This window comes from Colius striatus, chromosome 9 (assembly GCF_028858725.1).
Source record: "Colius striatus isolate bColStr4 chromosome 9, bColStr4.1.hap1, whole genome shotgun sequence".
In the NCBI taxonomy this organism is placed as follows: domain Eukaryota; kingdom Metazoa; phylum Chordata; class Aves; order Coliiformes; family Coliidae; genus Colius; species Colius striatus.
Genome location: NC_084767.1, coordinates 15,186,547 through 15,200,528, shown reverse-complemented (window position 1 = coordinate 15,200,528; position 13,982 = coordinate 15,186,547). Strand labels below are relative to the sequence as shown.

The window sequence follows — 13,982 nt, the reverse complement described above, 5'->3', positions numbered from 1 at the left end:
CCACTTCTGCTTCAAAATGGAGTTTGGATGAGGAATCTTGGAGCAGTCATGTCTGGCGGCATCAAATTCTTCACTGTTTGGATGAAAAGCTCAAAAGCAGCATAAAATTGCTTGAAAGAAATGCAGATTGGCCAGTCTTTCAATAAACCCTTCTCAAGAGATCTAATTTTTGTAGGGAATACAGCACAAAAACATTTGACAACAGTAAACAGACTTGGGTAAGCCAACTACCTAACGAAGAATGAAATAAAAGAGACAATGGCCACAAAAATTCAGGAATCAGAGCTCTTGAAGAGACTCACTGTAAATCAGTTGTGTGCACCATTGCCTAGAAAGCTTTTCTGTGTATGTTGGGGGAGAAATCAAAAAGGAAACTTCACAATCATCCTGCTTTTTGCCCTTTTAAAAGCATTTACTACTTTTCTTTAAAGTATGTTCACTAAGTGAAAACAGCATTGTTCATTACCTTCAACATGCTGGTAATTATCTTGCCACAAAGTGACCCCCCATTGTACAGGGGCTGCATGCTGGACTCTTATCAACTGATTTCCCTTCATTGCCGCATTAACAGTCAAAAGAAGCACACTACTGTTTAATATTTAAAGAAAATGTTTCATTCTTAACTGAGAAAGTTCCTCTGAAGGCAGCAAGCCTCAGCAGGTGGCTTAGGAGCTCAAATTTTAATTAAAATTTCTAACTCTAAATGCAAATCACAGTACTTACTAAGAAATGCTTCTCAGCATGGACACCTTCATAAGCACATCACAGAGCCTTTAGAAAGTGGACTCTGCAAGGACAGGAGCATACACTGCAGGGGAAAATCCTGCATCGACCTACATGGGCTAGAGAGCCTCACAAATCTTTCAGTCTTTAATTTCTATGATTCACAATGGGAACTACTTTTTTCCAAACAACTAAAGGGCACCACTAATCTTTTGTGCTGCCTCTTAAAAACCATAATTTGCACTTGTAGGATATGAGCTGCTGCTTAAATTAATTATTCATTTTGTTAAGGAACAATCACTTGCCACTACAGTGCCTAAAAATATTTGAAAAACAATGCTTTGCACCTAATCCAGCCTGAGGTCCCCCACAGCACCTGTAAAAACTGGTACACAGCTGTGCATGCTCCAGAGGAAAGGTGTGCAGCACCTGCTCAGGTTAGGCAAATAAACTATCGCTTTGAATGCAAAAAGTTGATTTTTAGCATTTATGGCTCTTTACTGGAACAGCTACTGCTTTTACAGAGCATCTGCAAAGCCCCTGTTCTTTGCCCTTCTCTCAGGCTCCTTTGCAGTGGGCATGATGCTGGTGGGTCTGTGTGGATTTCTCTTGCTTCAAATGCGGAAGGGCTTCAAGGCAACTTATCGGTTGTTGGCAGGAGCAAGTTCATTGCCACTTTCCCTTGAAAGTTTTACTGCTATGGTCATTGGAATTGAGGGCACCTTGGCTCTTTCAAGAAAGTCCTTTGTGCTCCCTTCGCCTCTGTCCAAGTGCCACGCAGCTCCCCCTTCCCACCCCCCCTCCATGCCAGCCTACAGCCACCCAAAAGCACCAGCCCTGATGCCAGCTCAGTCCTAGAGCAGCTGTTTCCACTTCTCTCATGTTTCACGTGTGTAGGAGGGTCCAATTTCATTTCCGTTGTGCTGCAGCCCTGCTAATTCCTTTTCTCTCCACCCCTGTCCTTCTCAGACTCGTGGGTTTGTGCTTTTTTCTATACTGAATTGCACTCATCTGCAGTCTGAAGCCAGGCCTTAATGTTGACAATGGAACTCAATTCTTCCACATCCCACGGTTAACCTAGGAGTAATTAGAGACTCTCTATATACTATTCGCTCTTATCCCTACTATTTTCATGGACTTGTGGTATTTTTCATGTTGCTGAATTAATTTATGAGGTTCACCCACCTGAATTTGCAAGCAGGTCTCCCAGAGATTCCATTCCTAGTCCTACTCTGCCACACACATGGCTTGCGTTTGAACACCAAGACCATACAGACATCTAGCCTGAGCTTCTGCCCAGCAGGCCACATACTGTCATCTTCTGCCACCTTCATGCTCCCAGTAAAGCTACACATCCGTAAATATTTGTATTTTCTTTAAATTTAAGGACTGTCCTCTGCTATATCATCGTTATCAGCCAAACAGGCTGGATTCAATAGAAGCTCTCTCAGCCCATAGATCCTGTGAACTTATCTGGGGATTGCGGTGGCATTAGTCAAACTGTGACCAGGGTCTGCTGCTCTGAGCCTGCTCACTGCCTGTCTGGGTCCCTGCTCAAGCACAGGGCCTGTGAACGTTTTTAGGCAGGACAAGAAGTCAAACAAGCCCTTGTTAGATTCACTAATGAAAAAAACCAGACAAAATGCAAAGACTGCTTTTTCAAAAAAATTACCAGACTGAAAACATGTTAAGTAAGGAATGGAAAGTTAAGGTTGCAGCACAGGACATAAGTAAATGGAGGCGAGATAAAAGGGACCATAAATGCCCTTAGAGAAAGGAAGCCTTCATCAGGTACCTTCAGGCAACTTCAGATCTTATTTAGCTGCCCAATGCAATCCCTCAGTGACAGACTGCTTGCTCCACTCAATCACCAAACTAAATATCCTGTGGCACTCCCTGAGCCACTGCTTGGCAAGGATGGTTGGTCTCAGGTCACAACACCGCTCTTCTCTGCTAGTCTGTGACTTGAGAGATCACAGCTCTGCTGCTATGTGAACTGTGACCACCACATTCAGTCTGATACTCCTCAGATCTTCTGTCTGTGAAATAGCAATCTCATTCTCTTGCAGTTTGATGTGCAGAGGATAGATTTCACTGTTCACTCAAACATGTTCCCACGTCGCTGCTACAGGGGTACCTAAACTGAGAGATTTGGCTCTCGGGGAAGCTACTACAGGTTTTAACTATTAGAGGAGAACAAAACTGTAAGAGTTCCCAGGAAGAGGCATGGAATAGAATGTGGCAAAAGAAGAAACCAAGCGGGAAAAGTAACACCTCCACACAACCTCCCAGGACAGACATCCTGACCTCATCACACGGGGCTATCCTGTGAATCATGTCTTTCAGATGGCCAATCATCCGCTCTTCCTGAAAGTCATATGGGAATGTCTCCGTCCACTCTGTCAGCAGCTGTAAGATTTTGGGTCCAAACTTTCTGATGCGAGCCTGCAATGGAAAACACAATTATGGATAGAGACTGAAATGTGTTTACTCAGTGAAGTCCCCCAGCAAATCTGCACGTCACTGAGTGCAGGGCTGGATTTTTAAAGGAGGTACTTACGGTTGCACCTGCAAAATCTGCAGACCTGAGCATAGTGTGGTACACAAATGACACATTTTGGAAAACAAAATATACCAGAACTTAGATGCATGTACAACTGCCCATTTTACATGCAGATTTAAGTATTCTGCACATGCAATTGGCTGGTTTGTCCACTGGCTAGGCATTTTGTTGGTGCAACCTTTGTACCTCTTTTAAAAGCCCCATGCCTTTTGGCCGATTTGAACCATACATTCTTCCCTTTTTTACTTACAACCCTCCTACATTTTCATTCTTCCCTGAAAAACTGTTTGGAATGGATTTCGTGACCAACAAAGAAGGGGTTTTTGCTTCTTTACTTTCCAGCTGTATGAAAAAAAACTGCTTAGGAATCAGCAGTGGATGTAACGTGAGGAAAAAAAGATGGAAAAAACACCAGCACTACAGTAACTTTACCTGGCCTACTGATAACGTTTATCTTCCCACAGGAGCTCAAGGTCATGATAGGCCAAGGATGCTCACTCAGATAACACACAGCTGATGCCTGCTTTACTTTTTGTGTAGATTTATCTGAGGATGCAGCAGTGGCAATAGTCAGGAATACTGGGCAAGGAGGGAAATGTGGGCAATGGCACAAAATAGTGTGTTAGTCTTATCTCAAAAGACGGGCAGCGTGGCTGCTTCCAAAGCTTTCATCCTCTGTTATGCAAGAACACGTTGAAAAGGAAATTGCATTAAACAACAAACTGCATTTTTATTTACAGAAAACACAGACCAAAACAAACAGCCTCCTTCAGCATCCTACGTACTGTAGCTCAAGTGTACCCTGTAATCAAGAAAAATTATACTCTCGAGCTCCCCAGCTCTCTGCTTTTCAACCAAGGTGGTTAAAAAGAGTATTTCAGCTTTCCACCAACAACAGGTTTCAATGAACCGCATCTCTAAAAATAACTGCTGTCAGCTAGCATTAAGCTCCGGCTCAAAGACCAGCAGGTGGCTGCTAAAGGGAAAGCTTTATTGGAAACTACAAAGGTCTGGGGAGACATTTGCTCCAGCTGTGTAAACTGCTCTTATGAATTGAAGGAGAGGACTTTGTGGAAGTCACAGGACACAGGGGATGGGAGGTCGCTTGTGTGCAGAGTTTCAAAGTCAGCTCCACTCCGAGGAACACAAAATCAGCTGTGCCCCACCAGCTCTGCGTTACTACAGGCCAGTCCAAAGTGCAGATGCACTCCAGGCAGATACAGAGGTCTTCCTAATAAGACCAAGTTTTCCTTTTCTTGCAAAGTTTAATGAGCAAAAAAACTTTGCAATGCCTGCATTTTTATCTTCCTGAACTTGCATCTGTCATTGAATTGAGGAACGGAAGCCATCACACCTTAGAAACGATTGTTCTGTACAGTGCAGCTCATACAGCTATTTCTGTTAACACCAACTGTATGGGCAACCCAAGTACCAGACTTCTAAGCAGTCTGGCTCATAGCTTTCTATAGGGAAGGCAGAGCTCCTGTTACTCTTGCAACCAGTCACCTATGCAAAAACAAGCACACGTGTTCAGATGTTGGTGATTTGGTGTTCGATGCCAAAAAAAGTTTCAAAGCTGGAAAGGCTGATCTCAAGAATAACTTCAGAATTGAGGTATTTTTGAAAGTTACAACAAATACATGTCCTTTTCCCCTCCACTGAAATGAAGGTGCATCTCCTGCTCCAGGTGATGTACCAAGGGGGTCTTCATCAATTCACTGAGGAGAGCATGCATGGATTCCAGGACTGAATAGGATCCAGTGGGATCCATCTCCACCGCACCGTCTGTGGGATTGCCAGAGGATACACATGTGTTGCACCACACTGTATCAGTCTGCACAGTCCCTAGGGGAAAACAGAAGGAGTGCTGATGCAGGAACAGCTTGGATTTTCTCATTCTGTTAGTGTATCACAGCCTTACTGCTGCTTCACCTCATTCTTGGTGTGGCTGACAGCGCTGCTCATCTGGCAGTGCCAGCAATAGGAGGCTGGTGGGTAGCTGCGTGCTGTCACAAGGTGTCCCAAGTGACAGGTATGGCTGAGAGGAAATATTCTTGTACTAGAGGCAGGAAAGCAAAAGGGCAGACACTAAGTAAAAATGAGAGAGTGGTGTGTCAACATCTGCCATTGACAGCGTGTGAGATTCATGTCCTATCTCCTTGAATCCCACAGGCTTCATCTGAATCTTAAAGAAGTTAAGAAGAAAAGTCACCTGAGAAGACTGAGACAGGGGAAAAAGGAAAATTACAAGATTTGAAGTGATGAGCGCCTGGAGCATTGCTCTTAGACATGGACCTAGGGTACCTCAATGTCAGGATCTAAGCAGCAACTGCCATCCTTTATAACAAAAACTCATTCCATCCAAGGGGAGGCAAAGGACACACACCACAGCCCCAGCATTCTCTCCCTGTCAAAAACACTTCACATTTTTCTGCTGTAAAGATAAACAAACCTTGTCCAATACAGGGTCATCCAGCCGTTGCTGCTCAATGCACTTGTGACAAACTCGGGACAAAAGCTCATGGGGTTCGATGAAGAGTCTGGAGCTCAGCAGAAATGTAAAGATATAGGCTTTCTACAGCAGAAAGACAAACAGACCTGTAGTAAGCAGCCACGCAGTGAGCAATATTAAACATAAAACCCCTGAACTCCATAGGTTTTTGCATTTCCACTGGGACAGACCTTTAGGTCTAAAAGGTTTAAGAACTCCTGACCTGGGAAATGGAACTGCTTACAGCAGGTGCAGGAGGCAGGGGCATCTCCTTCCTTCAACAGCATCCAGTGAAGACAGTGAGTAGAGGAAGAAGTCCAGGTAGAGACAACTCAACCAGGCATGCACAGGGGTCCGTGAAAGCTAAATGTGTAGACACTGGGGCATCTCTCTGTTCTACTGTGTTGTGAGCTGCAGATGTCTCAGATTAGGTGTATTTTGATAACCCAGAAGATCTCATCCAGCCCATTTTAAGGAATATTTCATTTCTTCTACTAACTCCCCAAAATTCATTTCTATCAGCCAAGCCATTTCATATGCAGTCTCACATCTGTGAAGCTGTGGGAAGCAGGCCTTTTGGATAAAACCTTTGATTATTTAAAGTATTCCAGCAATGAATTTAAAATATATGCATGAATCCTCAGTTGTTTGCATTGTGACCTTTCCTGGCACCTGAATTATCTTCTTTCCCCCAGACCTAGCCATGCTCCTGAGCAGCAGGTATAATATTACATATCACATGTTGCTTAATGAAAATCTCACTGTCTAATCTGTCCATTACCTGGTTTTATTGCTTTTCTGTTCTTTTAAAAATTTTATATGCTTCTTTATTACTTATTTTTAGCTGATCAGAAACTGAGCTGTGGATAATTTAAAACGTGCCATCTGCTCTGCATTGATAACTTTTGTAGTCTTCTAAACTGCCCAGAAGTCAATGCTACTCTGTGCTTTGAAATACAAGCCTTTCCATAGAGATATATTAGCATTTAAAAGTCTTCCAGTCAAACTCTGTGTTGAATTCCACTGAGGATGTGCAAAATCCAGTGAATCCAATGGCTTGCAAGACCATAAAGCTGTTTCCAGTTTAGATCCTCACACTGTTGGTGAAGAAATACTGAAAATTCACCGACAGAGCAAGGATTAGGATCTGGACTGTGGTGTGAATGTAATCCCAGGTAAATTAAGAACCTACAAGAATGTCTTTGTTGTCAACTGAGGGAATGCTTTGTACATGCAGACAAACCTGGATTTCAGCAGTCACAGAAATTCAGCTAATTTAATGCCAGTTCAGACGTCAAAGTTTTTGCTTCAGTCTTCATCTAAAGCTCTCTGGGATGCACTGCTATTTTTGAAGTGCTCCAACTGCTATATCACTAATTCATCACCATCACAGCTTTCCCCCCTCACCCTACTCTCTTACTTAAAGGTGGTATCAAGTTTGGGATTTGCTTTTTTCATGGGAACAATTACAGTGCAGTGAAATAGCATTTAAAGCAATGCATCGATTTACCAAGATTTAATTGTATGCAGCTTTTAAATTAGCCCTCTTAATTCAAAATTTAACACATTTGCAGTTTTGCATAGAGTGCTGCCCCAATTTATCACAATTAAACTGTTTATTATACTGTGAATTGCTTACTTCAGGGTAGTAATCAGTGGTAGGTATCAGATGTTGGATTAGAGCATCAAGAGATGCTGAGGTAAGGTTTCCATCCTGGAAGATCAGTCCTCCTTGTTCATCTTCTTTTGAAGTATGTAGATGAGGGCTGAAGCCACATGGGGTAAACATACTGGTAGAACTCAGCGTTTGGGGCATGCCTTCCTACAACAGAGAGAAACTCACATCACGGACAAGATATATCAGGTTCACAGCCACATCTGTCTGATGGTTGATATGAAAAACACAAACCACTACTGTTTCCTGTTCACAGAATTAATATGATCACTTCCTCATAACCTCTTTTATTGTTGTCATTGGCAGATCATGCCTGGGATGGGAAATACACAGGAAAATGGGACATTTTGATTTATGCTTTTTAGACAGAAAGTCATGGCAGCTACTTTGAGCTCCCACCCCTGTCAAGAGTTTCTGTGCTGGCTCCCTCTTGGCTGTCATCACTGGCCAGTCCCACATAGGAGCGGTTGGTTTTTGAGCAGAACAGAGCTGTTGGAACCTCTCTTCTTCACAGAATGAGGCAGCAGGAATTTGGGGTGAGAAAGGAGTGAAAAGGGATGTCACTTCAGGCTTGCTCTGGATGGATTTTGAGAAATGCTCTATGGCTCCCATGAGACAGGAGAGGTGTCAGAGTGAGCAAGGGGGTAGAAGCAGAAGTCAACTGGAGGAGGATGGAAAAATGGAGTCAGAACTAACAGAGAACATGAGGGTTGAAGAAGAGATTAAAGAGTAAGGAAAAGATAAACGAGGGAAAGGGAGAAGGCAGGCATCAGCACTATTTTTAGAGTCTGAAGTTTAGTCAGTCCTAGATCTATACTTAGGTACTAAATAAATGTTTCAAAAAGACCCTGAGCACTCATCGACTTCACTAGAGATGCAGAGTCATCAGCACCTTTGAAAAAGAGGCCAGGCAAACTCTGAGAGTGTAGCCCAGTTTCAAACTCCTGGTATTTCAGTTCTCTGGGTTCTTTGGGTTGGATTCTAGGTTCCCTCTCAATTTCATGCCTTACAATAAGCTTTAAACATTTTTTCTGTTCAGAAAAGTTTTTTTGTTCCTGAATTGGTGCAGGGAGATGACAGATTTTGCCTTGAGAGCTTTAAAGCATCACCAGCTGCTGTGCTCTCCACTAGAGACAGCACTATGGGATGTGGCCTGGGAAAAGGACGATGCATGCTCACTCCCAGGTCAGCAAATACATCACCCAGAGCAGGGGATCCCTCTGTGACCTGACTATTTTCTTCTAAAATTGATTTTAGTTGGTGTAAGGATGGGAAAAAGATGACGGAAGGGAAGATTCCCAGAGACTACTTCTAACTCCCTTAAGCAGCTACGAAACTTCTCCCAGACCAGCCCTCCCTCCTGAGCAGAGCCTCTGTCTGCTGGAACTGCAAGATCTGCACCCTGCAGGCTGCTGAGCCGGCACTGACCTCCCACATAGGAAGGCAGAGGGCCACGGGCTGGCAGTGCCTGCTGCCAACGAGCCTCAGCCCACTGCTGCCAGGTGCAGGCATACAGCACGTACACCTCATTTCTTCATCTATTTCTCTGCCCTTCTCTGCATTCTGTTCTCTCTGCTTTTCTGCCTCTTCACCAGCTATATCTCTTCAAAAGCTGTTGCACAGATTTGTTGTTTCTCCCTCACCTATGTCAATAGATGTGCTGTGACCTAGTCAGCTCAGCTTTAGGTACAAGTACAGAGTGCTGTATTTACTCCCGCAAAAGCAGCTCTTCCCAGACAACCTATCTACTCCCCCAAGCTCAAGATGCTGCAAGCTTGCCAACTCTGAGCAACCTGGGGCTGCTGAGGTTGAGAAGGGCAGTGTGCCCGTAAGCCAGGCAGGGCGTGAAGCACTGGGAGAGGCTGGGAGCTGGGTCTCAGCACCGTGGGAGATCAGGCTCTACAAGCAGAACTTGGGTGACTTCATCCTTCAAAGGAGGGACCATTCCCTGGGAGCCAGTGGTTCAGTTCCTGCAGCTTATCTCCTCCTGGAAGGCTCACACGGGTTGAGAGCATGGGCTGCCTCCAAGATTTGCAATCAAACAAAAAGGAATCAAAAACATCAAGCTCAACAAATTCCTTCCTTGACTGAAAAATAAAATAGACGTCAGGGATTTCAGTTTAGTTTAAAAATCAGAATATCTGAATGTCACCCCAGCCGGGATGGAAGCTGAAATATCTAGTTTTAATGAATGTGCAGATGTGCCTGTTAATGAGGCTCCAAGAACAAGTAATTGCTGCTTTTTGTACACAGCTCAGACACTGTAGTAAATGGAATGCCTGCCAAATCCCATTTGTTGCTTCTAACACACTCTATGTTATTTCTTGTTTCTATGGCAATAATCCCAAGAAGGATTACACGTCCATATAGATCAAGAAATAAATCTCATCGACATATAGCAGTCTGGATGAGGAAAAGAGAAAGTTGAACCAGCTGTGAACTTACAGGACGCATCCTGGCTTCAGTGTAAACAAGACTCAAAGTAATACTGTATTCAGTGCAATCCCTCACTGTCAATGCCATTTTTATTATCAAACAGAAACATATCTAAACAGGATATTGCCTGAACTTCTGTATCTCATTACATGAGACATTTTGCTGAAATACATAGTAATGTTTATTAAGGAAAAGTTATCCCTTTTTTTTAATGAATAAAACCAGTTACGCAACGGTCACCGAGACATCCTTCTTGAGTATTGTGAACAAATTAAATTTGATGTTTTATTATGAAGTTTCTCGTCTAATCTCAAGTTTCCAGGCAAAGCCAGTGTCAGATCTGAGCTGGTGCTTGGTTGTCACCTTACTTGTCACTGAAGAAGACCTGAAGATTTTAACGTCATGTCTCTTTGCTCCATGCTGACACTTTCACATTCACAACAGGATGAAGGCCAACTGTACATAGATTAAAACTCCCTTGCACTACACTAAGCTTAATATTAACTAACATTAGTATTTGGCAGGCAGGAATTTAGGACAGGGACTTGTCTGCTCACACCACATAACTTCTTTTTCTGTTCATGCAGTTTGCAAAGTACTCTTCAAAAGCACTAAATAGAAACAAGCCATTGCTTTGAAAGAGTCCAAATATACGACTGCCTGCAGCAGGCAGAAGATGAAGTTATGCTATCAATTACTTGCAGAATACAGAAACAACAAGGGAAGCACTGAGAGAGGAAAAACAAACAAGCAAACAACCTGAAGAAATTGTACTGATGGTGGTTTGGATGATGGAAAAGGCAGGCAGTGTAGCTAAAGTCAAACTCTTCTCAGAAGGGCACAGTGACAGGACCAGAGGCAACATCCCGAGCTGCAGAAAGGAAATTCCAGTTGAATGTGTGAGAAAATACTCCCCCAAGCACTGCATGAAATTGGAAGAGAGACCTGGAAAAGATGTGTCATCTCCACCCTGGGAGATTTTGACAACTCAACTAGACAAGGCCCTGAGCAACCTGAGCAAACTTATAGGTTAGTCCTGCTTCAAGCAGGAGCTTTGACTAATGACCATGAGAGGTCTCTTCTGATTAACTTTTCTGTGATACTTACATCTTTCTCAAATTGTTGCAGTATTGCCCCATTTCTAGGCTTTTAAAAATAAACCATGGCAAGCAATCAAGTCCAGATAAAGAAGTCCATGCTAAGCACAAAAGCTTTTTTCCACTTTTCCTGGAAAAAACAGCTCGTAGTAAAAATGGCTCAAAATCTCACTTGAGACCACTTGGACTTAAATTGAAATCAGTGAGATTTAAGCATGTGAAAATTGAGCTGTAAATGCTTCCCTGAACTTTAATTTGATTAAACACACAACATTCTGGTGTTCCTCTTATTTCAGAAGGAAATCAGATGTCAATTTCAACCAAAATGTGCGGGATGACAGAGATCTCAGAAGAGCTTGACTTCCTCCATGTTCCATAGAGCTGAGCAGCTGGTAGAGGAGACTCAATTTAGTGACCTTCTGGTCTGAGAGCAACAAGGTGAACTGACCTGCCACTAGACTCAAGAAGACTTCTATAGATGTGAGAGGCCTTACATAAGCTGAAGGAATAGCATCTACCAATCTTGCTAACCACAGGGAAACTTAACCAGGCAAGAAAAAGCCAAACCCCAAGTTCTGCTGCTCTTATGCATACTTACTAAGACCTAGAAATCCAGCTGTAAACATACCAGAGGACTGGTGCCCTGACTTTGGAAAGAGATACAGCTATACACTAGCCCAAAACCAGACTCATACTTCTGAGTTTAGAAGGAGCAGAGGTGCTTTGCTCTGGTGGCAGCGACATGGGTGAAATCTAACGTGTGGATGGCTAAATGGTGCTCTGGAGGGAGTGCTGCTGGTGAGAGGATCTTAGGGAAGGGCAGACTGCCACACACTACCACGCAGAATGAGTAATTATACAGACAGTGGCACACATAGAGCATTTAAACTATCTCTTTGCTCTAAAGGACTGAGACCTGGAGATGTGAAAATGTCTCTACTGGTTGGAAAAAGAAAAGAGAAAATTCAAGGGCAGACTGTTTCTGGTCTCTTGCGCATGACCTCTCATGTGGGAAAAGGCAAAGCATGTGACTCCTTCCTTGCCTACAGATAACCAAGGTTATAAAGCGTGGAGAAAAAAAAAAGGCAGATTGGACTCAGCACTGACATCTGCACAAAGGCAACTGAGCTGGTACCATAGGATTTAGCATTAATTTTATCAAAATGTTATGTCCACAGCAGTGGCACAATAGCCTCAACTCTGTGCTGAGTGAGAAGGCACAAGAAAGGTCCTTCCTTCACCTGTTGGGACATTTTGCAGTAAGGTGTCCTCATGACCCTCTATCTCCAAGAATTAGGAGAAGAACAGTGTCACACTGGATAGTAGTGGGCTCCTCAATGCTCTCCCAGATTCTGAGGTTGTGCATTCAACCAAGAATTCTCTGACTGGGAAATAAAGTAGCTTGTTCAGCTGTGGCTTTTTCAGATGATAAAGCTGGGTTTGCTGGAAGTGAGTCCATAGTCACTGCAGAAGAAATGCACCTCTGGGGTATTACGGTAGCAACTGGAACAGGGAATCTTCTCCTGTATTTATATCTATCTGTACTCTCCTATTTTTTTTGCTGTTTTTCTGATTCATCATTCATCATTCTTGGCTTTTATTGGCTATTACAAAGTGTCTTTTCTTTACATTCCTTTAATTTCATACATTCATAGGGTTGAAAAAGAAAGTTTAAAATAATGGAAATATACTGCTTTTTAATCTTTCTCCACTGGCCAGAAATCTCAGTGGTGAAAACAGACAATACATAGACACTTCTCACTACACTGCTTACACACACAGCTAAAATATTTAAGGACTTGATTCACTGAGCCAATGCATGGAACCACAGAATCCCCAGTGCTTAGGAGAAAAGCCACCCACAAACTCTGCATCTGTCTACATCTGCAAGTGCCTTAAAACCTCTGGGAAATCAGCACCTAAACCTGGAAAACTAAGCAGGGCCTAACTATGCCCATAATATGGGCCCACCAGTCTACAGCAAGAGCAGTTCCATGTGCTGGAGGTTGGCTAGCAGGTTGCCAGCTCTGCCTTCTTGGTTCCAGCCAGGTGACCTGCAGCAGATCCACATGGGTAAATACCCCACCAGAACTCCCCAACTCCGTGGCTCACTGTTACAAATGTCCCCATGCAAGTACAGTTTATGTGGACACAAAATGTTCAAGAAGCATTTACTGTGTTTTTCAGAGGCTTTGATGTGATAAGTGTTTTATCCCTTATCAAAAACTTAATCGTGCTGTTTACTTTTGATCTTCATTTCATCTCTGCCTTCCATCTGCTCTGCCTCTCTCAAAGGGAAACAAGAGCTGCCACCATGTGACGAATGGAGTGGGACTGCAGACTTATCTTCCCACCCACTTAACTTTCAGATTAACAAAATAAATAAAACCCTTCCCACTTGAGGGATGAAAGGCAAAAGCTTTTGTCAATCTCCCACCAGAATTACAGGAACTAGAGAGGATAGGCAAGAAAGTGTGGAGGCTGGTGTGTCAAACTGTGCCATGAGGGAGACTTCAGTTTCACTCACTATCCTGAAGGTGATAGTGGACTCCTCCTCCTCCTCTTTACAAGAACTCAGGACATGCAACTCTGTGCTTAGTGAGTATGAGCAGGGGATAAATCAAAGGTAAGGGAGACTCAAGGTCAAGCATAATTAGGCAAGACACAGACTTTTAGCAAATATACTCACCTAGAGTGAGTTGGAGTGGCTCTTACTGCCATCTGGGAACAGAGGTGGGAGATGTTTTCCATCCCATCTCAATCCTGCAAAAGTCGTTGTTGATCAAATTTTCACCAAAACCATAGTTCAAGGAAGCGAAGATAGTTCATACTGAAACATTTTGGAAAAAACATCTTGGAGAATTCTTGGCCAGTTTTTGTAACCAAATCTATTATCCAACCACCACTAATCTCTCTGATATTGGAAGAGCTTTGCTGAAGGACTTGCTCTGCTCCAAAAACATCAGTAACTAAGGGATAGGACAGCAGAAAAAGAGG

At 43.2% G+C, this 13,982-nt stretch overlaps 1 protein-coding gene across 3 annotated transcripts in view; it reads right to left on the bottom strand.

The window, feature by feature from the left end:
- RASGEF1C (RasGEF domain family member 1C) overlaps positions 1-13,735 on the bottom strand; it is a 41,791-nt gene extending 28,056 nt beyond the window's left edge. For 2 of the 3 annotated variants that reach the window (XR_009819296.1, XM_010204429.2), the window contains exons 1-4: positions 13,675-13,735; positions 7,417-7,599; positions 5,739-5,861; positions 3,031-3,168 (exon numbers count right to left, since the gene is read on the bottom strand). Coding sequence is in view for 2 of the 3 variants with exons in the window: in XM_010204429.2 (XP_010202731.2) it covers positions 3,031-3,168; positions 5,739-5,861; positions 7,417-7,593 (438 nt within the window). In the remaining variant the exon portion in view is untranslated. Of the gene's footprint in view, positions 1-3,030; positions 3,169-5,738; positions 5,862-7,416; positions 7,600-10,647; positions 10,692-13,674 lie in introns of those variants that run through there. The other variant, XM_062002808.1, reaches the window with a different exon arrangement.
- Between the last annotated feature and the right edge of the window lie 247 nt (positions 13,736-13,982).